At 37.3% G+C, this 27224-nt stretch overlaps 1 protein-coding gene across 1 annotated transcript in view; it reads right to left on the bottom strand.

Annotated features, from left to right (window-relative positions):
• MYOZ2 (myozenin 2) overlaps positions 1-18990 on the bottom strand; it is a 37451-nt gene extending 18461 nt beyond the window's left edge. The window contains exons 1-3 of the mRNA XM_012645366.1: positions 18861-18990; positions 18217-18305; positions 4458-4627 (exon numbers count right to left, since the gene is read on the bottom strand). Coding sequence (XP_012500820.1) covers positions 4458-4627; positions 18217-18292 — 246 coding nt within the window. The 5' untranslated portion in view covers positions 18293-18305; positions 18861-18990. The remainder of the gene's footprint in view (positions 1-4457; positions 4628-18216; positions 18306-18860) is intronic.
• Positions 18991-27224: the final 8234 nt, after the last annotated feature.

The raw sequence follows: 27224 nt of genomic DNA, 5'->3' as shown, positions 1-27224 counted from the left end.
AAAATATTGGGTTCATATTACATATACTATTAAAGAACTTGCAGGTGTATACTAAACAATATGCCAGGTTGCCAGGTAAACTTCTAAGGTAATAGAAACATGAGTAAATAATTTGATAGGACTTGTTACATATTAGTAAATGGAAATAGCTATTAGACTTTGAAAATAGCTGAAAAATAAAAAGTACAAATTTAACCTACATTATCCTCCATTAACCTTCTTGGTTGGCAAATGAAAAAATTTTAATTTGTTAGCAAATGTATGAGAAACGGGCAGTCTTTTTATTTTTTAATGTCCAATTTTCAATTTCATTGATTTCTGTTCTAATTTTTATGACTTCCTTTCTTCTGTTTACTTAGGAATGAATTAGCACTTCATTTTCCAGTTTCCTAATGTAGATGCTTAGATTACTGATTTTATATCATTTTCCTTTTTATGAAAGGAAGTTTCTTCAGATACAGTCAGCGCTATAAATTTCCTTGTAAGTACTGTCTTTTTTTTTTTTTTATTTCAGGGTATTGTGAGGGTACAAACATTATGGTTACACTTTATGTCTTTGCCTCACCCAACTCGATTGCTACCTTTTTTTCCCACTTCTTTATTTTTTTACTACCTCTTTAAGAAGTAGAAAGTACCTGCCAACTTTAATTATAAACAAAAAGGTGGTTGAGATAAATACAGGAAGTCTAAACGTGTAATGCATAAAGAATTGCCTTTCTAAGTTCCTAGAATGTGTTCATGAAGTAATTTCATCTAAACTTGCAAGTCATTCTACCTACATTAATTTTTTGGCATCATAATACTAACCTTCTGTAAACTTTTCCTGGGGATTGACGATGAGCAGGAAAATCAACTCTTTCTAGTTAGTCATTAAGTATTAGCAGACACTCAACGCCCCTATATCATGATTAAGTATACAGGCAAAGCCGTACAGTGGTTAGGTAGTGACTTATTTTAGTTACGAGCCTCATTTTAAATACAGAAAAAGCAAGTGCAGCTTTGAACTTACTCTCCTGCTGAGGCACACTGGCAAATTCAAGCAACATACACTTTCTATGACACAAATTTTATCATCTGCGATTCCCTTCGGAAAAGTTAGACAGACAAATGAAAATGTATTTCCTTTTATCTCAGTTAAGTGGACCCTAAAGAAAACAGAACTAGAGCAGTATCCTATAGCCTATAAACATATATGTTAAAAACATGTATAATATATATTACATGGTTTCTGTTGAAATAGCAATAGAAACAAAAGAGGAATTTTTAAAATCTGTTCTATACTTTGTGCCAAATACATAGGAAAAGTTATATTTTGAACAAAATGAATATATATTCAGAATCCCAATATATTTGGTATGGTCTTATTTTAGAACTACTTTTTATAGCATACTTCCCTTTGCCCAGTATTATTTAAGATTTCTAGAGATTTCAAAAAGTTTGATATTGTTTTGCAGTAATTTTAAGAAAGAATTTTAATTATCATGAAGCATTCTTCCCCTTTATTTTCCTTTGAATGCTTATTTTCTTCATCCATCTCCTTCGTTGCCTTTATTTAAGAAGTAGTTCAGTTCACCAACTAGGGCTTCAAAATTGGTTCATGTAGCAAGCAATGTTTCTTCATTTCTTTCTAAGAACACGTATTTCCTATTATTACTGTTTGTGTCATAGAAAAGTGTATGTTGCTTGAATTTGCCAATGTGCCTCAGCAGGAGAGTAAGTTCAAAGCTGTACTTATTTTTTCTGTTTTTAAAATAATACTTAATATTTGAACAAATGGCATTGATTACCAGGGGGTTGGCTTTCATCTTCATTTACATGAGGTCCTAAACATTATAATAAAATAAGAAATATACAAAGCTAAGTTAAATTATTATTTTGACAATGTCTATAGCTCAAGGGAAGCAATAAAAGTTTGTTCCAGAAAATGTAGTCAATAGATGAGGTTAACGTGGCACAAATCTTATAAAGGTGATTCAAGAACAAGATCGTATGTGAATAGTTGCTCTCTACCTTTCAATGTTATTTAGTCTATCACTAAATAATATTTATTTATCTTTGAGCTCACAGCATTGTGTCTAGAAGATAATAGTACTCAATAAATATTTGCTAACAGTATAAATGAACGACTGGGACCCAATATTATTTTTTTAATTCCTGTCATGCTAACAACGTTCCAAATTGCAATCTGGTGCCTTAACAAAGTGAATGTGTCATTGTACAATGTGGCTTCCTGTCTTCTTTCATGATTTATTGTGCAGGTAATTTTTAAGAATTCAGAGAATATACAGATCATTAAAGCCAGAAGGCACCTTAGAAGCATTGGAGTTCATATTCTTATTTTATGAATGAGAAAAAAAAAAATCCAGAAAAGAAAAAAAAAAAAAACCCTTTTAAATCAACTCTAAATCAGATGGCTAGTGGGAGAGCTGGGACCAAACCCTGCTCTCGTGGTTCCCAGGCCAGAGTTTCCTTTAATTACACCAAGACAGGTGCTGGTGCCAAGAATTCTAGAATTCTGAGAGCTGGGTTTCAATTTCCTTTATTATGGTGTTGCTTAAGTCAAATCAGCATACTTCCTTGAATACTACTTGCCTCATTTCAAAAGAAGAGAGAATAAATACCATCAGACTTCAGAGTGTGTTATGTGACTTCATTGCATGCCTTATTATAGTTTATTGTTTTGAGTGATTTATCAGCATTTAATTTTTTATCTCATTAGACTTGTTTGGGGCCATTTTATTTACTTAGTGTCCAGTCTTTTAGGAATAGTGAAAAATTGTCAAGACCTATTCTTACACATTTTAAGTATAACTAGAACATTTGACCACAAGTATATAAGATTATTGTCAATAATTTAAAATACTGGTGTTGAGAGAATAAGTTATGTTGATAAGGAAATTTTTAATCTCATTGTACCCTTTCTCTAGAACTGTGAAGTATTATTCTTAGAGATGTAAGTGGAAGTTATGAAAACTGGCATTATTCATTTATTCAGATGTTTAGACTTGTAGATGACTTTTCAAAGACTTTCCTTAAGCCACCTTATTTTATATTACTTCATAGAAAGTCTCTCTATTGTCAGTATTGAAAGAATATGATTAGTCAGACTCCGTTAGATGGGGTAGGGATTATTGTAGACTCATACGGTATTAGCCACAGATATTTTCTGGTAAGAGGATACTGGGCATAATTATAGGGTAATATAACATTGTACTTATCTATGACTTCAAGTGAAAATCATTTCTCACAAATGTAAATACTATGGTTAAGACTGATGTCAAACTAAATTCATAATTATAACAATTATAACTAGATTTAATCCATGGATGTTGAAAGATGCTCGCTAATATGAAAAAAAAATTTTATTTAAAATGTCCTCTCAACATTTACTGTTAACAAGAAAAAAGCTTCATGTCTGAAAGGGAAATAAAAATTTTGGAAATGAATAAAATGTCAGTGCTTGGATATCCTTCTTGGATATTAGTTTCTATAATGTGTCTTAGTAATTATCATAAAAGAACTCAGTGAAATAAGTCTGTCTGCTGTAAAGAAGTGAACTGTCCAACAGAAACAACTTAGCAGTAGTGATGGAAGCTGGTAAATTTTCAGGTTTAAATTTGTAGGTAAACTTACAGACCCTTCGTAGCTATAGGAAGAAACCCTCAGTAAATAAAACTTATATTTGTTGTAGTCTCCACCATCTCTTCAACTTTAGGACCAAATTTAGGATCACTATTCCTTTTTGATTCTTCATGTCTGCTATTTGATTTTTAAAGTCATTTTCCTGTAGCTGGCTGCCTTGCTATTACAAACTTCTTCCTCTACCATCTCTTTAGATAACAGTATACATGAATATAATATCAATATGATATGTAAAATGAAGTTTAATTAATTGATTTTTGCATGTTACATAGCTTTCAGTTGAGGAAATCTTTGTCTACCGAGTTATGTTCACGCTGGTTTTATCATTAATAGGTACCAGATTTCCCTACACGATGTGGAATAAACGCTTTGAGAGGAAATCGAATGTGTCTGTAGTTCCCAGGCATGTTTCAGTGCCAGGATATATTCAGCCAATAAAATGCTTATCCTTACTTTGTGGAGAGCTATGTGCTTTGGAAATGTTTCCATCTCAAACATTCAACTGGTGGCGATAAGACCATGGAAACTTTTAGCACGACTTCTCTCCACTCCCTCTCCCTCCTCTCAGCAGGACGGATCAGTTCCTCCTGCCAAATCTACAAGCTTACAAGGTCCCTATTGAACTAAAAGCATACTCATATCATACATAATACTCCCTTTGTTTACCCACCTAAATTATTCATTATGATGAAAAAAAAGTCTTAGAAGGAATTGAAAGAAAATATGTAGAATACTTGTTTCGGCATCTAGCAATACATACAGATTTACAAATGCTGCTCATTCATTTAGATACCACACGGTCAAATTATACCTACGTTTATTTGTGCTTTAGATTCGTACTGGAAGTTTTCATATGTGTATTTGTCAGATCTTCTTTGGCGCATCTTAAATAGCCTGGCACCGCGGTTACTGAGATGGGATAATTCTTCCAACATGATGTCCCTGGGGATGCTGACCTTTTTGCCCAGGTCCATGCCATCCACATCTGTAAAACAATATTCATATGCATGAAAATCCCAAGCTAAGCATGTTTTAATGCTTTTCTAAATTCCATAATATATTGCTTGCTTTATGACTACCTTAAATTAAATCCTGCCTCCACCACTTTCTAACTGCATGATCATAGATATGTTACTTATTTTCTCTAAACCTCAATTTCTTCATCTCTAAAGTAGGGCTAATAAAAGTGGGTCTAATAATAGTATCTACTGTAAAGTGTTGATATGAGAATTAAATAAAAATGCTTCATATTAATATAAAGCACTTAGCATGGCACCTGGCACATAGAAAGTGAATAAAAGTTAGCTATCATTACTATTAGTATAATACAATTAGTGAGTTTTCAAACAGCACTGCTTCCTAGTCATATTGCTAAGCTCTGCTTTGCTCCCCACGTTTTTACGTAGCAACTTGCGCTGTCCCCCTGCTGAATGCTTACCCTCCCACGCCACCCCATTTCCTAGTCCTGGTCAAAATATTGGTGTTTGTGCACAGAGCAGCTTACATAAAGAACGCAGACGGTAAATATTGAATGAACATCTTTCTCAATCCAGCTCAAATGCCATTTCTGTGACTCATTTCCTTAAAATCTCTCTTTACAGTTGTTCATATCTTCTCTGTATTCCCATAACACTGAATCGCATATACTTGATTCTTTTTGTTTCATGGTTTGCATTTTCTTTATGTTTTAATCTTTGTGTCTCCATGACATAAATGTAGAAGATGTTCAGTAAATGAGTATTATTTTCTATTTCCAGTACCAAAAATTTTTCCAAAATCCAAGGGATGAAACTCCTCCACTTCTTGTCTTTAACTGGGAATATATTTATGTAATACCCAGAACTCTTTTGCCACTGTGAACTACCATTACATGCACAGGAAGAAAAAATACATGGACCATTAGGAAAATAAATAATTATTTTGATCGGTTAGGACAATATTCTTTGATGTGATAAATCAACCATAATAATTAGACTTTTGAGACTGCTTAGGATATATCAGAATTACTTTTAAATTTTTTTCCCATTTTTCTTTGAAAATAATTTGTTTACATGGTTTGATATTGCATAGAGAAGAGCTCCACTAATAATAAAAATCATAATACCAAGATTTTTGCTGGCCGGGCGTGGTGACTCATGCCTGTAATCCCAGCACTCTGGGAGGCTGTGGGGGGTGAGGGGAGGGCACGGGGTGGGGGTGGTGGATAGCTTGAACTCAGAAGCTCCAGACCAGCCTGAGCAACAGTGAGACCCCGTTTCTACTAAAAATAGAAAAATTAGCTGGGCATCGTGGCTCACACCTATAGTCCCAGCTACTCAGAAGGCTGAGGCAGGAGGATCACTTGAGCCCAGGAGTTTGAGGTTGCTGTGAGCTGGGCTGACCCCACGGCACTCGCCCCGAGCAAAAGAGTGAGACTGTGCTTCAAAAAAATAAAAAAAATTTTTTTTTGTCTGGGAAGATGGAGTAGATGTATATTTCCACACACTTCTATTAAGTACAATTGAAAGTTCTGGACATTATGAATAAAACAAAAATAAAAAGACTGAAAAGTGGAGAGAAATAGGCAGATCAACTAGGGACCCTAGGAACCAAGGAATAACATGGTGGTGAATTCTCTGGGTTTTCTTTTAGCTTCGTGTGTCTTAGACAGGGAGCTGGAGATGCTGGCAACCCAGGAACATCGACAGACACAGGCAAACGAAGCTCCAACCAAAGGCTGGTCCCTCTGGCTAGAGGACCAGGAGGGGAGCAGCACAGCAAACCAGAAACCGCCTGGACAGCAGCCACTCTACTTTAGCCAAACACCACAGAAAACACTTTGGCGTCACCCCACCCGTGTCAACAAAGACCTTGTGAGGAGCCTAGAATTTCACCCTGTGGGTCTGTAGCAAGGTTTCCCAATACTCCCACAAGGGTGGTGTCAGAGAGGCCAAGCAGGAAGTTGGGACTGTCATTCCCTTTGGCCAGTAACAAGCTCCTCCCTGCCGTGTTAGTGGATACCCTGTCAGAGCCTGAACTCCTGTTTTCTCCCAGCAATCACAAGGAGCCTCCCCACAAGTTTCAGTGGGGGCCACATTGGGAACCCAGACGTCTACCTGTACCTGGCAGTAATGAGGTGGCGGCACTCTACTCCCTCTGCTGGAGCAGTGTCAGACAAGGACAGATGAAACAGGAGGGTTAGTAAGAGCGAACACCTCAGAACATAATATGAAAATGCACAGACTTAAAAAATCACTCGTCATACAAAGAACTAGGAAGATCTCAAACTGAATACAAAGACAACCAGATGCCAACATTGGAATGACTGAGATATTATATGATAAAGTTTTTAAAGCACCCATGATTTTTTAAAAAATGCTTTCAAGAGTAATTCTTAATTACTCTTGAAATTACTCATTTCAAAAATGCTTTCAAGAGCAATTTTTCAAAAAAATTAGAAAGCTTTAGCAAAAATCATAGAACATCTCAGCAGAGAAATAAAAGACATAAAGAACCAAATGGAAACTTTGGAACTGAAAATAAAATAACCAGATTAAAAACCTCAACAGATGGGCTCAATAGCAGAATGGAGGGGGCAAAGGAAAGAATCAGTGACCTGGGAGATAGAACAATAGAAATTACCCAGTGAGAACAACAGAGAGAAAAACAGACTTAAAAAACAAATGAACAGAGTCTTCTTAGGGACTTGCGGGAGTATAACAAAAGAGATCCCATTGCATCATTGACGTCCCAGAAGGAGAGGAGAAAGAGGATGAAACCGGAAAGCTACTCAAAGAAATAATGGCTGAAAACTTCCCGAATTTGACAAGAGATATAAACTTACAAATTCAAGAAGCTGAGAGCACACTAAACAGAATAAACCCAAATAACTCCACAACCAGACCTATAATTCAGCTTCTGAAAACTAAAGACAGAGCAAAAAATATTGAAAGCATCCAGAGAAAAACAACAACTTACCTATAGGGAGAAAACAATTAGAATGACAGCAACTTTGTCATCAGAAACCCTGAAGGCCAGAAGGAAGAGGCACAGTATTTTTCCAGGTGCTGAAAGAAAAGAACCCAGGGTCCCATATCCAGTGACAATATCCTTCAGGGATAGAGGGGACATTGAGACATTCTCTGATGAAGAAAAGCTAAGAGAATTTGTTGCCTGGAGATCAACCCTAATAGAATAACTAAATGAAGTTCTTTGAATAGGAAGGAAACAATAAAACAAGGGACCTTGGAACATCAGAATAAAGAAGGAATATAGTAAGCAAAAATATAAATAAATACAATAGGCTTCCCATCTCCTCTTAAGTTTTCTAAATTATATTTGATGGTAGAAGCAAAAATTATAACACCGAATGATGTAAATGTATACAGAAAAAATATTTAAGGCAATTATAAGCAGGGAGGATAAAGGGACATAAAAATAGATAAAGTTTCTATACTTCATTTGAATTAATAAAATGACATCAGTAGACTGTGGTGAGTTATGTATGTATAATGCAATATTTAGAGCAACTCCTAAAAGCTATACAAACAGATACACTTAAAAACACTAAAGAGAAACCAAAACAAAACTAATGAGAAATGTTCAAGTAACCCCACAGGAAGGCACGAAGAAGAAAATAAAAATGAAAAACAAAGATGACAGACAGAAAATTAAAAATAATTGACTTAAGTTCTAATACTTCAATAATTACATTAAATATAAATACTCTAAATATCAATTAAAGGACAGCAATTAGCAGATTGGATTAAAATGAACCAGCTATATAAGAAACTCACTTTAAATATTAACATAACAAACAGGCAGGTTGAAAGTAACAGGATGGAAAAAGATATATCAAGCAACATTAACCAAAGGAAAGCAGGAGTGGCTATGTTGATATCGGATAAAGTAGACTTCAGAGCACAGAAAATTACCGTAGAGGAGGATATAATAATTAAAGTGTCAGTCCACCAAGATGACCTAGAAATCCTAAATGTGTCTGCACCAAAAATCAGAGCTACAAAATATGTGGATCAAAAACCATAGAACTAAATGAGAAATAGAAAAGTCCACAATTACAGTTGGAGACTTCAACATCCCTCTCTCAGCAAGTAATAGAACAACGAGGCAGAAAATCAGTAAGAATATAAAAGAATGCTATCAACCAATGGGATTTAATCAATATTTATATTCTACTCAACAACAGAATATACGTTCCTTTGAAGTGCCCATGGAATATATATCAAGAAATACGATATTTGGGCTATAAAATAAACCTTAACAAATTTCAAAGAATTAAATTTTTCAGAGTATTATCTCTGATCACAATGAAATCAAGCTAGAAACCACTAAAAGAAAGGTAACAGGAAAATCTTCAAATACTTGGAAACTAAACAACACACTTCTAAGTAATCCATGGGACAAAAAGAAATCTCAGAGAAAAAAAAATTCATTGAACTGAATGAAAATGGAAATACAGCATATCAAAATGTATGGCACAAAGGTAATGTAGTGCTGAGAGGGACAATCATAGTACTAAATGCATAATTTAAAAAGGGGAAAAGTCTCAAACCAATAAACTAAATTTCAACTTCAAAAACTTAGAAAGGGAAGAGAATAATAAACCCAAAGCAAGCAGAAGGAAGGAAGGAAATAACAAATACAAGAGCAGAAATCAATGAAATTGAAAACAGAAAAACAATAGAAAAAAAATCAAGCATGGAGCTGTTTTTTTAAAAGATCAGTAAAATTGACAAATCTCTAGTAAGACTGACACAGAAAAAATAGAGAAGACACAAATTAACAACATTAGGAACAAAATAGGGGATATCGTTACAGACACTGTAGATACCAAAGGAATAATAAGAGACTGCTATGAACAATTCTACATATAAACTCACATACATGTGGGAACTTAGAAAAAACTGACCATTCCTTGAAAAGCATGAAGTACCATAATTCACCTAACATGAAACAGATAACTTGATTAATCATGTAACTATTCAGACAATTGAATTTATAATTTAAAAATTTCCCCAAAAAGAAATCTTCGGACTCAGATGATTTCACTGGAGAATTCTACCAACCATTTAAAGAACAATTAATACCAACATGACATACTCTTTGTCCAAAAAGAGAAGAGGGGGGAACACTTCCCAATTCATTTTATTAAGCTGACATTAGTCTAATACCAAATCCAGATAAAGACAACACAAATAAAGTTACAGACCAATGCTCCACATGCATATGGAAGCAAAAATCCTTAACAAAATAGCAAATAGAATTAAGCAATGTATAAAAAGAATTCTATATGATGAGCAAGTAGGGTTTATTCCAGAGAGGCGAAGCCAGTTCAGTATTCAAAAGCAATCAGTGTAATCCACCATATTAACAGGCTGAAGGAGAAAAATCACATTATCATGTCTTTGGGATCCAGGGCTAGGCAAAGAGTTGTTAAACTTGACACCAAAAGTACAATCCATGAAAGGAATAATTGATAAACTAGGCATCATTAAAATTAAAAACTTTTGCTCTGAGATAGACCTTGCTAAGAGGAGGAAAAGACACTAGGGAGTGAGAAACAATATCTGCAAAACACATACTCAACAACAGGCTGGAGTATATAGAGAACCCTGAAATCTCACTAGTTAAAAAGCAAACAATCCAATTAGAATGTGGGCAAAGACGTGAAAAGACATTTTACCAAAGAAAATATACAGATGGCAAATGAGCATATGAAAAGATGGCAATATCCTCAGTCACCAGGGAAATGCAAGTTAAAACCACAATGATGTATCATGACTATTTCCTTATCAGAAAGGCTGAAATGGAAAAAGTTGCACCATCCTCCCCACCTGGGGAGGATGTGGAGAAACTTGATCCCTCACACATGGCTGCAGGCAATGTAAAACAGTGCAGCCACTCCAGAAAACAATTTAGTAAGTTCAGGATAAACTGAACATAGAACTACCCAGCAATACTGGACATTTATTCCAGTGAAATTAAAACTGTGTTCACACGAAAACCTATCCACAAATATTCATAGCAGCTTTCTTCTTAATAATGAGAAATTGAAAACAACCTTCGGTGGGTAAACTATTACACTGATCCAGGCCAGGCGCGGTGGCTCACACCTGTAATCCTAGCACTTTGGGAGGCCGAGGTGGGAGGATCGCTTGAGCTCAGGAGTTCGAGACCAGCCTGAGCAAGAGTGAGACCCTGTCTCCATAAAAAAATAGAAAAATTAGCCAGGCATGGTGGTGCACACCTGTAGTCCCAGCTACTTGGGATCGCTTGAGCCCAGGAGTTTGAGGTTGCAGTGAGCTATGATGTTGCCACTGCACTTTAGCCCAGGTGACAGAGAGAGACCCTGTCTGAAAATAAAACAAAAACAAAAACAAACAAACAAACAAACAAAACACTGGTCCATCCATACCATGGTATTCAGCGAAAAAAATAAAAAAAAAAAAGGGAAACTATTCAGATACAACACCTGGGTGAATCTCCAGAGAATTACACTAAGCTAAAAAAGCCATTCCCAAAAGGTTACATACTGTATGGTTCCATTTATATAGCATTCCTGACATAATACGTATATATATAAATGGGGAGCAGATTAGTGACTGGCAGGGATTAAGGAGACATGGGAGGAGAGATAGGGGACAAGAGAGGAGTGGGTGTGGCTATAAAAGGGCAGCCACCTTACGGTGACAGAAATGTTACATCCCCCGACTGTATCAATGTCAACAGTCTGGTTTGTGACATCGTACTACAGTTCTGCCAGATGTTACCACTGGAGTAAACTGGGAAAAAGTACCTGCGATATCCCTGCATTATTTCTTAACGACTGCATGTGAAACCACAATTATCTCCAAAAAAATCTCCAAAGAAAAAGTTTGGTTAAGAGCTATCACATCCTGAAAAGCCATGAAGGAAGGATCCTTGAATGCACGTTTCTGAGTTCAAGAGGCCAGTCTGAAAAAGCCATGTGCTATGTGACTCTACCATTCTGAAAAAGAGAAGACTAGGACAGTGAAAAATCAGTGGTTGCCAGGAACATGGGGGGAGGCAGGGGGTGACTAAGGGGAGCACGGGGGACCTTGAAGGCAAGGACACCAGCTGGTGTGATGCTGTAACGGCAGACAGACGGCACGCGTCTGTGAGAGACCACAGAACTGACACGCAGAGTGAACCTCAGTGTGAACTGTAGACTTTGGTTGATGTTACGATTCGAATGTTCGTCCTCTCCAAATGGCTATTGAAATTTAATCACCACTGTAACAGTATGAAGAGGTAGGAGATTAAAGAGGTGATTAGGCCACGAGGGCGCCACCCTCATGGGTGGGACAAGTGCCTTTAACAAAAGGGTGAATTTGGCCTCTTTTTCTCTCTCACCTGCCCTCTGTCTTGTGATGACAGCAAGAAGGCTCCCACCACATGCTGTCACCTTGACGTTGGACTTCCCGGCCTCCAAAACTGTGAGCCAATAAGTGTATATTCATTATAAAGTACCCAGGCCCACGTATTCTGTTACGACAGCACAAAACAGACTAGGACAGTTAATAATAGTATATCAATATTGGTTCATCAATTGTAACAAATACACACTAATGCAAGACGTTAATAATAGGGGAAACTGTGGGTTGGGGGAGGAGTTTACATGGGAACTCAATGTACTCTCTCTTCCAACTTTTCTGCAAACCTAAAACTACTCTAAAAATAAAGTCTATTATAAAAAGAAGTTAAATTTTAAAAATTTCATAGGTCTTCCTAATGCAATGCGGAACAGTTTGTCCGGCTCTCTAGTACACCCAAACAAAACAAAATACTGTGCTTCACAACCCCAGGAATGGCAGAAATAGCCTATGCATGAGGAATAGGAAGGACAGAGACAGATAAAGTTTTCAGGGATTTTCTTGCCAGCTCTGCTAAGTTCTACAGAAAATATTCACCTTTGTTTATTTGTAAGTGTTTGGAGTCTCTGTCACTGTGTATTTGAAATGTGGAAGGATAAACTAGTTTATTTTTCAGTGTGTCTATGAATATCCCTCAGTATACTAGACAGTGTGATGGGGGTGGGCTATTTCTGGAATCAAAATAGAAAATGCCTTTAGATTACAAAAGATAGAAAAAGACAATGCTCTTGAGGTTATTTTTATATCTATTGTATCTGTATGTAGAAATATTATGTAATGTTGTACTACCACACATCTCTTTCGAACTCTGCATTTAGTACCTCCATGATGGTAGCTTCAAATTAGCCATGGTGGGAGTGTTTACACCACAGAAATTGGCAAACTCTACAAATCAAGATATCCTCCCTCCATCACCTCCACTAGAGAACCAATTGTTGAATATTTACTAGCATCCTATTGGATGCATCTATCAGCGTCAGGAATATTTTGCAAACATATTTTACATAAATAAACAAATAATAAACACGTAAATTAAATTCTCCAAGGTTTCCTTCCCTTCCCTTCTAAGAGTTAAATTTTTGATGTCACTGAAGCACGAGTTCGAGGACCATTTGTGAGTTGGGGAATCGCATGCATGATCACTCTCGTTACTTGAACTTTCAGAGTGAAGAATGCTGTCGGCGAGCACACAGATTCCAAGTTCTGCTGTTCCTTACCTTCCATTGCAAACCCCTGCACAGGGTCTTAACAGTGTGTTTAATCTTGATGCTTGATAAATGATATGTTGTTTTATTTAGGATACCTTTCCTTGCCCTCATGGCTTAGAAGGTTGTCTTTGTGGCATTAGATCATCTATTGAAAATAATATTGCTAGGCATACTTTCCTATTGGTGTCATTTATAGCGATCAAGAACTTTAGTTAGATCAGTGAATCCAATCCACAGTTTATAAAGATACACACTTACAGATAGTTGTAGAAAGACAATAGAGCTTTTAAAACTGTTTCCCCTGATTGACTGGCAATTGCAATTCTGGCACAGTGGGTAAAACCACTAGAGGGGAGCTACCTGACACTTACTTGCTTTAGGATAGACATTGATTTATTTAGAAGACTTATTGAGGAAAAGAGATTTCTCTCTGCATTTGCACAGGACACTTCTGCCCGTTTACAGACAGTTGGCCTATGTAATTGAATAAAAGTCCATATAACATATGTTATCATATAAATTAACATATATGTATGCGTAACCTATAACATAAAATTTCATAGTCCAGACTGATTTTGAATGATACCTGAAAAGACTCCAATTGATAAAAAGCTTATTGATAATTATTTCTACATAAAAAAGTTGATTTGAAACCCATCTTGGATTCTTTATTTTCTATTTCATATCTTTGCCTTGATTTGAGTTCTAAGACTGTTTTATAAAGTTTCAAAAATTTGTCCTTAATGAAAATATTATCATTTAAGAGCTGCATAAATGTATAAACATTTAAGAAATGAGATTATCCATGTATTAAATTATACAAATTAAGTTACATAAACAGAATTATGTAGTACTGTTTATAGAATGTATATCTAAGCATATTAGAGTGAAAAAGGCATAAAAGAAAACTAGGATGATGGACTAGTATGGCTAGAATTAATCTCTGCAATTTTAACTTTGGTGTAAAGTGTAATTTAGCCTAGTTCTCTGGTACTAGTTTTCTGGAGGGCCTTATTAGTGGTTTGATGCTCAGAAAATCTATCAATGCACAAGACACAACTGCACACCAGTTTTCAAAATAAAACATGCATACTTTCCTAGCTCTGGTTTTTCTTGGGGTTATGAGACCGTTAATGTGAAAAGTTAAACCAAACAAAAGAAAATACCGAACTTGTACACTGAAACATTAAGTCCTTTTTCTTCTCCAAACTTTTTATATTTGATATGAGGTTTTAAAGGCCTTTCTGGCATCCTCATTTTTATGTTGAGTATTTTATTAATTGGTTTAAGATACGTTCATACAAGAAAAGTAAAAGGAGTCTTCATGTAATCTTTCATCTGAAATTCTAGACTTTGTACTTTTTCAGAGTCCTTGCAAGTTATGTCAATATTATCATTTCCTTTGTTACTGGTGGAGAAAAATCAAACACACTGATATTTGACTTCGGCACATAGCTCAGTAAATTAGAATCATGGAATTTTAGAAGTAGATGTATCAGCAAATCCAGCCTTCCTCATTTTCTGATGAAAAATCTGATGTCTAGTCTGGAACCCAGGGCTCCTGGTACCATATCAACAGCAGCACTCCATTTAGAACCTGGGCTTCCTGTTTTCAGACCACAAAGTTAAACTCCCTTCCTGAAATTACAAAAATAATCTGCTCAGTTCTCTTCTGTGTGCTGGGGAAAGCTGTTGCCCAGTCATGAGGAGAAAAAAACAAACAAACAAAAAACATGCCAAAAAAATCCCTCCCAGAGCCCAGGTGAGAAAACTGTAGGGTGACTGAACCAGCCTTATCAGCCAGTCTTCCTATTTATCAAGCTCCTATTCTAAACTGTCAGCAATATCTGTGCTTCAAGTCAGGGGACATCATGCTCCCTGTTCTTCTTAGTGGTTATTTTAATTCCAATTCCTTTTCCCACCGTTTCTAAACAGACTCCAATTGCCGCAGAGTGTCTCTCCTCATTCCATCTGATTGCCCCATCTCTTTCCCTATCAGTTTGTTACTTCCTGTCCTTTTATCCTTGCCTGTCTCTCTCTTCCTTCAGTCCTCAAGTTTCAGATGAGTTACTGGGCAAAAAAAAAATATGATGAATACTGGAAAATATGTACAGATTCAAGGGTAAATTATGCAGGGCTTGTGGGCAGGGGAATATTAAAGGCCATCTTTTGTTGTCTCCACAACTAATTCACACGCAGATAATGGCAAAATGTTTTTTGTATGCTTTGTCTTTTACAGTAGTACTTGTTAGGTAGCAGCAATTGTAGCTGAGATACTTTTCTACAAAGCACAGAGGTTTGTATCACAACGGTAACACAAGACAACTTCCCCATCAGCTCTACTACTGCCAATATGATGATGATGATGGTGATCATGATTGTGATGCATGACAAGGAAGGTCAATCTGAAAGTAGGCAGCCTTAGCCTTAGGGATGCTTTTTATTAGTTATTTGTTGGGAGTGTGGTATATTTGCTTCTAGTACATAATGACACCAAATCACAATGTATCTATAATGAATGATTTGGGGTGCAGTTAGTGGAGGCTGGGATTATTTTTAACTCATTCTATCCAGTTAGCACTGTAGTCTCTATGGATAGAATTTTTCAGTAATTCTTTGAGGTTATTTCTCCTTCTGATGGAATGAGCGCTCTGATGTAAAACTCTCCCTTTTTGGTTTCTATATGTTTCTTCTGATTTATCTCAAACACTCACCAGCTGTAGTCTCTCTCCCCCACAAGAACTGGTCTGAATTTCTACCTCATGTTTAGAGGACAACTGGTTCAGCTGAGTCATTGTCACATTTCATTCTCCTCCAAACTAAATGTTTTTGGAAAGTGATAACAAAAGTTAAATGGGTTATAATACTGAAAAACATCCTGATGTACAGGAGAGAGGAAGGTAGGAGAAGGGGTTTGAAGACATCCTTCTCCATTCATTTTTATAAAGGACAATCCAGTCCAAATTTGATTCATTTAGTCATATAATTAGGATCAAAACAGTTGTGTGGTTTATCTTAAGTGATTTAGATTTTTACTGCCATAAAGTGTTTGAAAGTTTGGAGGATCACTCCCCAAAAAAGTTTCTCAGCCGTCCATGTCTCATTTCTGCAGCCTCAGAAAAAACAATACTCCCCGAGCTCCAGCTCTCTGAACACCATGTAGGATACAAATAGTAAAGTTCCATATAAGACGTCAAAGGAAAAAGAGTGAAAAATTAAATATTTGAACTATTCTCTAAAGTATTAAAGCTATTTTATCTGGGATGAGTTAAGAAAGTGTCTAATAATCCCTGTGTTATCTGTAATACTTGACATCCCAACAAAGGCAGAGCATGTGACTCCTCTCACGGAGCTGGAACTCATCCAGTGATGTCAGAGGGGGAGCTTCAGCAGGTTTTACATGGCTGGGATTTATTGGTGGTGAGATAGTAGTATTGAGGGTTTTTTCCGCCTTGGGATATAATTGTACTTTTTTCTTTATATTTCATAAAAACAATAGTTATGTTTAAAAAAGGAAAAAAATTCTTACCCTCAGAGGTCTGTGTCTCTAAAATATGATTCAGATAGGGAATATCTGAAATGGATTGATTGATTTATGATTATGGTGCATTAGAAAAGGATAACTTATTGAATGTCTGGTTTTAATGTAAACAATTTACTGTCAAACTCAAGTGATAGTCTGATTTTTGCCTCATTGGTCAGGAAAACTATAGAAACAATTTCAAGTAAACTACTCAAAGCAGGAAATATAAGGATACCTAAAAATTTAAAAGAAGCATGAATTTTGGAACTTTGAATTGGTACAAATTTAGTTCTGGTATCTGGTTCAGAATTATTCTCATTTTATTCCAAATTTTTTGACATCGTAGTAAAACACGAGAACCAAGTTGAATCCAATACAGTGGTTTTCTATTGCAGAAAATAGTAAACAAACTTAACAACAGAACCATTTAGATATGACTACATTGTGTGGGGAGCATCTAAAAGTCTTTGCTTGGTTCTGCTCAGCTTGCTTTATGGAAAGTACAATATGAAAACATTATACTCAACCCTGTTCCCAGGTCTCAAGCTTCTAGAAAGGCCTCAATATTGTTACGGTGAAAGGCTGCATTCCTTGACAACAGAGAGGAAACAAGGAGGCATTCTGAAAATTCCGCAAACATATCTGGAATGGCTCAAATCAGCCTTTAAAAAGATCTGCATATTCTACTTCTTGACTTTTAAAATTGATGCTATCCTTTGTTCATGAATAAAATTGAATTTCCTTTATAATAATCAAAATGCAAAGTATGAAGCATTGCTTTCTAGAGTTATTTGCTGGAATTTAAAGAAGAGAGTGAAATATTACCTAGCATGTAATATATATTAAAATTTTTTTGAGTCATATGCTTTGCGACTACAAGAACTTTCTCTATATCTTCTTGGAAATTATAAATAAAAGTAGATTTTGTGCACAAAATGTGTTAGTCAATCAATCACTAAATATGAAGACTGGTTTAGGGATTAAATAAGCAATGAATGTAAATTCCAACTTAATTAACAAGTTTTGTAAAAAAAAGGTGATAGAACATATTTTGCATAATTTATGTGATGTAAGGTAAAAGAAACCAAGATGAACCATGTGGGATAGACAATGAAAAAAAGATTGTATAAGGCCTGTCCCCCCAGAAAAGAATTGAGAGTGATATCAACCTATAATGAGAAAGCCAAGCCAGGCAGAATGTACATCAGCTGTCAGATTGCTTCATTCCTTTTACAGCAGTTGTTCATCTGAAAATAGCTTTCAAATGAGAAAGGATGACTACAAAAGGATTAGTTACCATAGGCTTTACTACACCGCCCAGAGCTCCAAGTTTGTTATGACAGAACAGCAAGAATTTAAAGGAAGTAAACTATAGAATATGAAATAGCATCAGGAGGGAGCTACGTTAATGCTGAGCTATGCGAATGCTACGAAGGATTTTTATTGGTACCATTTCCATGGATTTCCTTCATGATGGCTGATGCTTGCTGTTTCCTCTGCTTCACCATGGTATTATGTGATAGCATGGCTTTTTGTTCCCTGTTAAAAATAAAGGGACGTTATTGAGGCAATGTAAAGAACTCATTTAGAGTGTTTTATGATCATCCTTCTGAAGGAGAACGTCTTTGTTCTTTATTAGGAATTTATTATTGCTTTCTACTGAAAGACTTTAATATGCATTCCTTATCTGGTGACAGAGCATGTTGTTCCTTAGCAGGCAATGCCACAGTGAACAGAGGATAATAGTCAGAGTTTCAGACCCAGTCTTATCTGTACATTAGTACAACGATCATGAGGCAGTAAGCGATAATGCAAGAGCTGGCCTCCTCTCCCCTCCCTCTCTCTTTTCCATGGTTTATCTTAATCTGCCATCGTTTCCTTCCTGGCTTCCATTTGTACCAGCATCACATGCATCAGTTCCAGCAGACGGTAAGACTGAAGAAGATACCAGATTAAACCAGAACTCTTTGGTGGTGGCATTTTACTATTGGAAACAGCTGCCCTTTAAAGCAAAGAATGACCATCTATGAGTCACAACTCTGAACCTCCTTGGACAACTGACTAATAAAACATTTTAGGAAACAATATACTCACCTAACTGTGAGGCTGTGCTTTCCGGCAGGGACGAATCTCAATTCGTGGAGGAAGGCTCTGGAGATGGAATATAGATGGCACTGGGGCCGATGGCTTTTATCCTTGAACCTGGGACGGCATGGTCCCTCGCTCTGACTTCAACTGGGGACTGAGCTTTTCTGAAGAGACTGGCATCCAGCTGACATCAACTGACTATATATAGCACCAAATACTTCAGCTACTCATATCTTCCTGGCGAAAGGGAGGAACAGGGAGAGATTAGGTTCTCTCCATTGTGTTTCCAGTTTGTGGGATGTTTGAATGAAGTGTTCATTCATTGGACATTCAGAAAGTTTTCATTGAGCACCTCTGTTTGAGGAGATAGTAGCCAAAAGGAATTTTAAAAACTTTTTAAGATGTAGCTCTTACGCTACATCTTAGTTGAGATGGCAAGAGACTCATATCTGAATTAGAAGAGGATGGTAGATGATTCATAATTACAATGAACAGTATGGACAATAATATCTACGGAGATTCAGGAGGAAAGAAAGCAATGTGGGGTGGACCAAAAAAGCCAGTCCTTACGCAGGAGTGAGAACTCATGCTACGTTCATAAAAATGGGTAATATTTGAATAGTGAAGTGGGGAAGCATTTGAAATGGGTCATTAGACGTTGAGTCATGAAGATGAATAAAAGCTTAGACTCATAACTGTGTCATGGTTCCTGAAGAGACCCGTAGAGACCAGTCCCTGGAAAGTTGGCCAGTCTCTATAAAGTCTGGAGTGAGGATTTCTGTTTGAGGGAATGATAGGGTAAGAGGTTTGAAAGGTTTGCTTTTCATGTTGGCCTCCTTGCTGGTGCCTGGACACGGAAGCATGTCCCCAAGTCTGGGCTTTTCCTTCCACTGTTTCCCATTCCCTGGCACATGCCTTCCCTCTGCCCACGTGGCTCAGTCCCTCATGCACTCAGGACTCTGCTCGGATATCAGTTCCTCATAAAATCCTCCCCTAATCACCCTGTCTAAAATATCACACTGTGCCATTCTGTCTACTCCACTATGCTTCATTGTTCTTCATACCTTTGTATTTGTTAAGACTAAAGTCACTGGCAGTGACAGAAAGCCCCCCAGAGCAGAAACTTACAAAGGTGGAAGTTGTTTCTCTCACAAGGAGCTTAGTCCAGAGCTGAGTAAGCGAGGGTTTGCATCGTTGACATAATTATCAGGGAAGGGCTCGGCTCCTCCTAACTTTTTCTCCATTATCCCTAAAACACACAGCCCTCAGTCCTCACTGTCTGCTCCAGCTCCAGTCTGCATGCACACGTTTCTGCCCGCAGGAAAAAGAAAAAGTAATGGGAAAGGCCAACTTCTCCCCTCTAGAATGCGTGTGGTATTGCTCATACCTCTTCTGAACTCAGTCACAGAGCCATTCGAAACTCAGCAGAGGTTGGGAAACGTAGCCTGCGTTCTGGGCGGTCGTGCCCAGTTAGAATTCAGGAGTAACGTACTGACAAAGGAGACAATGGTCACTGAGTGACAACTCTCAGCTTTTGCCATAAGAACTGTCAACATTATTCTATCTAGCTAGCTATCTAGCTAGCTGTCTATCTGATATTTCTTTTTCCTACAAAAAATGAACTGCGTGAGGGCTTGGGCTTTGGGCCCCCACCAGAACTGTACGTGGCATACGGAAAGCACCCAGTTCTCACTGAGTAATGAGCGGATTGGAGATTAACTGTGGAAGCATTGAAGGTTCGGCATGAGCTGGAGTTCAAATGAACAGTCACTCGAATATAACAAGGTGGTGGCTATTTATGGGGGAAGTTGTATTATATGAGATTGAATAGGTTATATATTTCGGTGCCTGATCACTGGATTGAAAGTTTAAGGCTGCAGATGGTAGGTTCAGTCTAACCTATTGCAGTTGCTTCTAAGCAAACATTCGCATTGAAATTGTTCATTAGATACCAATGAGAAGCTATTCACCAAAACACATGAATTTAAATTGCCTCTCAGGTTCCCTTGATTGTCCCTATTTTCCTGGCTTTGGTATTTACCGTAGTGTGCTATTAATCAAGTCTCTTAAACTCTTAGTTTTCTCACCTATAAAATGGAGAGTACAGTACAGCATCTATCACAGAGTCATGGAGACTTTACATGTAACAATTTTAGAAATTCCTTATACTTAGTAAAAGTTTAGTAAATGTTTATTTTTCCCTTTTACTATTATTATTCCTGCAGTATGGAAGGATTTAGAATCTTAGAATAATCGACTGTATTATTCAGTAAACAATAAAAATAGATTAAGAAAGCCCTAGTTTGCCTATCTTGGTCACCATCACATGCTTCCAACTTTATGTTATGCACAATTCTAAAGGTTAAAATGCTGTCCATAGGCCTGGCACAGTGGCTCACACCTGTAATCCCAGCACTATGGGGGGCCAAGGTGGGAGGATTACTTGAGGCCAGTAGTTCAAGACCAGCCTGGGCAACATATTAATAGCAAGACCTTATCTCATGAAAAATTAAGACAAATTAGCCGGGCATGGTGGTGCACGCCTATAGTCCCAGCTACTTGGGAGGCTGAGGCAGGAGGCTCCCTCAAGCCCAGGTGTCTGCAATGAGCTGTAATCGTGCCACTGCTCTCCAACCTGGGCAACAGGGCGAGACCCTATCTCAAAAAAGAAAAAAAAAATGAAAGAAAAAAATGGTATTCTCAATAGACAATCATTGTTATATTAATTTTGGTTTCCAAAATGAAAATAGATACTGTATCTTAAAAGAATGTAAAAGTTTTATAGAATATAATATCTTCTTTTTGTTTCTTTTTCAAATATATTATACTTAAAATTGCCTTGCCTTACTTTTTTTTTAATAAGGGTTGGGGGTTTGTGAGGAGGAGTGCTCAGTTGCCTTGTTTGTTTTTGCTGAGACAGAGTCTCAACCTGCCGCCCTGGATAGAGTGCAGTGGCGGCATCATCGCAGCTCACTGTAACCTCCAACTCTTGGGCTGGGACTACAGGCCACGACGCCCAGCTGGGGATTTTTTTCTTCTTTTTTTCGTTCTTTTTGGTAGAGACGGGTTCTCACTCTTAATCAGGCTAGTGTGAGCCACTGCGCCCAGCCAATCTTGACTTACTTTTTAAGCTCGTTTATACACAGCTAGCTTTCTGGTTTCTGAGTTATTAGTTGCTCTGAAAAAGAAAGAACAAATAACTGGTGTTGCAGTTTTAAGACAGTGTATGTTATCCATGAGGTTCATGACACAAATGCTGAACTTTTAAACAGAATGGTAATGGTTATTATAAAGTATTTTCATATGGTCCATTCTGAAAGCTAATGCCTTTTAATTTCAAATCAAGTAACAATTGATATATTTCTATTCATCTGCACAGAGATCTGGTGCTAGACAAAGTACAACTCTCCCCAAATTTGTCAAATTGTCATCCTTTTGACCTCAGTCCACACCTTCCCATCTCCATGACCCAGGGCTGCCTTCAAACCCCAACACACACTATAAACTAGAAAAGGAGACTCCTACCCCAGGGATTCAATTCCTGCCCTTGTCCTACTACCCATTCCTGTCCTTGAAGCTTCTTCCTAACCCCAGTTTAAGCAGAGTGGTGCTTTATTTTTCCATGGAGGCCCTAAGTATTTTTAAATAACTAGTGCTGAAGATAAAAGATGAGATTTTTTTTCTTATAGGCAAAATAATGGGATTATAATGGTAGAAACTTGTGCCGTGGGAGGCAAATGAGGAAGAAGTTTTTGGCAGAGATTTTTAACACCGCTGTAACCAAACTATTTCCTCCACTGGGGCTGGCCACAGTGCATTTCCAACTCCTTCACCACTTGCTAAAAGAGAAACATTATTAAATAAGGTGACTTTTGCTGCCATATTACCATCTAACAAAAATGTACACCATGAGGATCCATGAAAGGCAACCTCGCTCAGCCAGTGGTAAACATGAAACCTTCGGCCAACTGGTAAACAAAGCCTACGTTGATCTTTCTTTAACTGAGCACTTGTTTTTTAATTCTGTGTTTCTCCTTGTCCCATTTACAATCTATATTAGGTGCTGTGGACAGTTGGAGGTCAGGACAGGATGGGGTGGGGCAGAATGTGGGAATTCGCTGTTTGCTAGGTGGGCAGGCAGCACATCACTGTGACTGAGGCTGGGCTCTGGATTAACCCACCACAGCCCAACAGGACAGCTGCCAGGCCAGTGACAAGTGACAAATCTATACCAGCCTGCAGGGCCTCAGTTATGGAGCCAACCCTAGGAGGAAAGAATCAGTTTGAAAGGATAACAAATGTGGGGTGAACACTATACCTCTGGTGAGGCTGTCTATGGCAGCGTGGGCTTTGGTTTCTTCTGGGGGCCTCCTTGGCTTGCTGTGTCTTCTGTGGTTTCTATTTTCCTATGCTGAGGAGGGTCCGGCCCGCAAGTGACCTTCTTAACAGACCATAGCACAGGGCAGAGTAGGAATGATCAGAGCTGTGGTGGTCATTCTTCCAGCCAACGTGGGACAGTACAAGAAAGACAGATGCGTTCTCAACTGGTCCCACGAAGATAAAGGCCTAATGACAACCAGAGTGGTAAGAGGAACAGTTGTAACCACCATGGACTTAGTGTTTGCTAGGCACGGTTAGTCCTGTATTACAGGTGTGGAAACTAAGGTTCTGAGAGATTAAGTAAAACCCCCGAAGCATCATACTTGTAAGTTACAGAAATGAAGTTAAAAAATTGGTCCTGTCTGATCCAAAGGCTTTTGTATTTTCACCATATGTACAGAAATCTCTATTTTCCTAATCTTTTCCGAACATCTCTGCATTGAGGTCTACATAACAAAAATAAAGAAGCAGAGTTGAGAATTGTCAGGATAATTACTACAATGTCCTCCTTATTGATTTCCTTTGGAATTTAACATCCCCACATTGGGTTTATTTTGGCGGAGGCGCTTTTTACTTATAATATTTGTGGCTCTTTTCCAACTCATGTTTTTCTGGTTTGCAAACTTCTAGAGTTCCTTAGGGTGTCTGTGCTCAGGGTGTTTTCCTTTCCTTCAGCTGTGCAAATACTAAAGTTATTAAAGTACCTAACGTAAACAGATGGAAGCCATTTGCGGCACAGACCTCTCCTTCCTCTCCTGGCCCGCTGACCACACCACCGTGACACCTGCCACCTTTGTTGCCAACAGTAAGTATTAAATCCACTTCTATCAAAATAAACCATTTATAGGAAAATGCCATATTTAGCCATCTTCCTTTGTAAATTTATTTCTTTTACGTGAGCATTTCCTTCTGGGTTCTTACATTAGGCCGTAAGTGAGCTGGAGAGAAGGGTGAGCAGAGCCGACAACAGCTTGTCAAGGACAGGAGCTAATGGAATCGGGTTGGGAACTTGGAAAGAAATAAAGTTTTATATAGAGGAATATTAAGAAACAAGTTGCCAAAGCAAACCTGCAAATCACTTTTTTCCTTTGCTTGCATAATCCCAACGCTTATCCAAGACTTGGTCACATTTCTTTTCACAATTCTAGCCAGGCTGTATTTTTCCTATACAGTATGGATACAAAATACTAATGCTTTTTTTTTTTTGACAGTTTTCTCATTGCAAGAAAATCTACTCCTTTTCTTATATACAAATTGAACATGACCTAATCGAAGTTCATTAAAGAAAACATGAAGTTTTTTTTTCTTAAAGAATGTACAGTCAAGAAATGTAGTGACAGAACGTAGGCCCCACAGCCATGTATCACACGGCAGAGTGTCAGCAGCTTGCCTGAAAAACAGGACAATCCAGTATCAACAGCCCAAGGCTGCAGCATTGCATGGTGCTATCACAACGCCTGGCATACATAATAAATGTTAGCTGTTATTATTATTAGCATTAAAAACTTTAGCATAAATGTGAAAAAATGGTATCAAAATATGTAAAGTCACTGTAAATAATAATGGCTTAAATCCCATTTGCAGACGAGGCACAGAGATGTTAAGACACATGCCAAAGGTCACAGAGTGAAGAAGTAGAATGGCTTCTTAACTGAGAAAGATATGGATAAAACTTAAGTTGTGGTATTATTACCTATAAACAAAGTATGTGTATCTCAGAGGAGGGACTGCTAAGAAATAAAACACCCAGAAATAAACTGCAAAGGGCTGGTACATTTAATAAGCCTATACCTATGGGGGCGGTGATTTATCAGTGAATTAGAACCTGATGTCATTAACAAAATTTAAGTTGTATAAATAATTCTCCTTATTCTAATTTTATGCCTGTCATCCAAATTTCTAATAATCTTTTGTTTTCCCATGTAGTTGGCCAGAATCCAAACCCACCTACTTTTTCTTATTAAAGTATGCTGTTTTATGAGTAAAAAATTCAGTGTCTAATAAATGTTTGTTGAATAAATGAATGAATGAATAAGAAAAAGTTGAAGAAACTGGAACAGAAATAGGAGAGCAAAGTTCAAGGGAAAAGAGACATTTGAGGCATTGCCGAGGTCTACACAAAGGCCACAGAGAATGACACATAAGAAAAGGTCATGCGATTTGGCAAGAAGTTGGTCATTGGCAGAATTTAGAGACACCTCTGTAATGTGGTAGTGATAGAATCCAAATGGAAGGGATTTAAGACAAGAATGGGTGGATAGGAATTGTATGCAGCAAATGGAAACTATGTCTTTGAAAGGACTAACTGTGAACTGAACTGTGGACTGACTGTGACTGAAGGAGTCCAGTCTCTAGAAAGGAAAGCAAGTTGCACAGTGTGTGTGAGTGCGTGCGTGCGTGTGTGTGTGTGTGTGTGTGTTGAAAGTGGAAATTTGAATGTGTTTGGAGATTAAAAGTTAGTAGTTGATGGTGTCTATACTTTCTTCACAGTAGTTCCAATTACAGGATACTGTTAATTACGAGATAACTAATCTGCATTCCTTTGTAAAATGTAATCTGTACCCCTGATTTTCAAGAGATCAAAGATTGGATTTTATTTACTTTGTATGCCCAGTGTGTGTAGTGTCTGGCACAGAGTAGGTAATGAATTTTTGTCCAGAGGAATGGAGAGATCGTACTTACGGGTTTTATACTTAGCTCTTACGTTTTCAGGATGGTTCTAGAAGTTCCCGGCTTATTAATAAATTTTCTGCAAACAGTAATTAGAATCTGCCCCAGAATCAGCTAATTGGTTATTCAAGGTCTTTCTCTTTCTTTTGCTAATGGCTTCATTTCTAAAGTATATTCATTTGTTTTTATAGCAAATACTAACTGCCCACACAGCGTGCATAAGGCAACAGGCATTCCAGTAGGAATAAGAATCATGTCTGCTTTCAAGGAGTTTTAAATTTAATGGGAAAATATTAATTCCTCATTAATATTAATATTAGGTTATTAAGTATGACATGTCCAATTTCCTTAAGTATTAATAGTTTGACAGTTTATATATCTGACGTTTCACATTGACACTTCTTGTTTTATTTTTATTGTGAAGGTATGTTCTCAGTCTTTCTAACACACGGTTTGGCTTGTGATTATCTTTCAGATTTTTTTAGAGCAATTTTTGTGAAATCATGAATAAGTCAAAAATTCGTGTTATTTTCAAATAAAAGTTCTGCAATGGAACCAACACCGCACAAATAGCTCGAAATCTCAATGGAGTGTTTGGAAGGATGTGGCTGATGAACGCACAGTACATCGGTGGTTTGAGAAGTTCTGTTCTGGTGATTTTAATCTTGAAAATGAACCACGTGGGCGACCTGAGACCAAGATGTATAATGATGAGCTGAAAGCTGTAGTAGAAGTGAATTCATCTCAACCTACGCATGAATTAGCAGCAAGGTTTGACGTTACTATTCCAACAATATTGGGCCATTTGAAACAAATCAGCAAGGTAAAGAAGCTGGGTAGATGGGTTCCACATGAATTAAACAAACGTCAATTGTCTCGGAGCTTGCCTTTCTTTGTTGCCAAGACGTAAAGGTGAACCATTTCTACACTGAATTGAGTGAATTCAAGGGAGAAGAAACTAAAGGCAGTGAGACCAGCCGAAGATTACTGGCGTTGCTCAGAAGAATGATTTTAAGACAGTAGTTGGGGAAACGGAGAAAAAGGAGACATATTTGGAATTATTCATTGATTCGATAAATACTTGTTGCTATTTTGTATTTGGTGGGCCCTATGCTAGCTGCTAGGAAAAAAAGAAAACCAAATCATGAATGTTTGAAGACAAATAAAATATGTAACATATACATGCATGTGTGTGCACGCACGTGTGAGTGTGTATAAGAAATATTTTTAAAATAATGGTATCCCCTTTATGGAAAAATACAAATAATTTTGCTTTTCTTTATTAGACATTAATGAATTTTCTAAAATGTCTGTAATGAG

Source organism: Propithecus coquereli, unplaced genomic scaffold (assembly GCF_000956105.1).
Source record: "Propithecus coquereli isolate 6110/MARCELLA unplaced genomic scaffold, Pcoq_1.0 Scaffold232, whole genome shotgun sequence".
NCBI lineage: Eukaryota > Metazoa > Chordata > Mammalia > Primates > Indriidae > Propithecus > Propithecus coquereli.
This window is presented reverse-complemented; position numbering and strand designations above follow the sequence as displayed.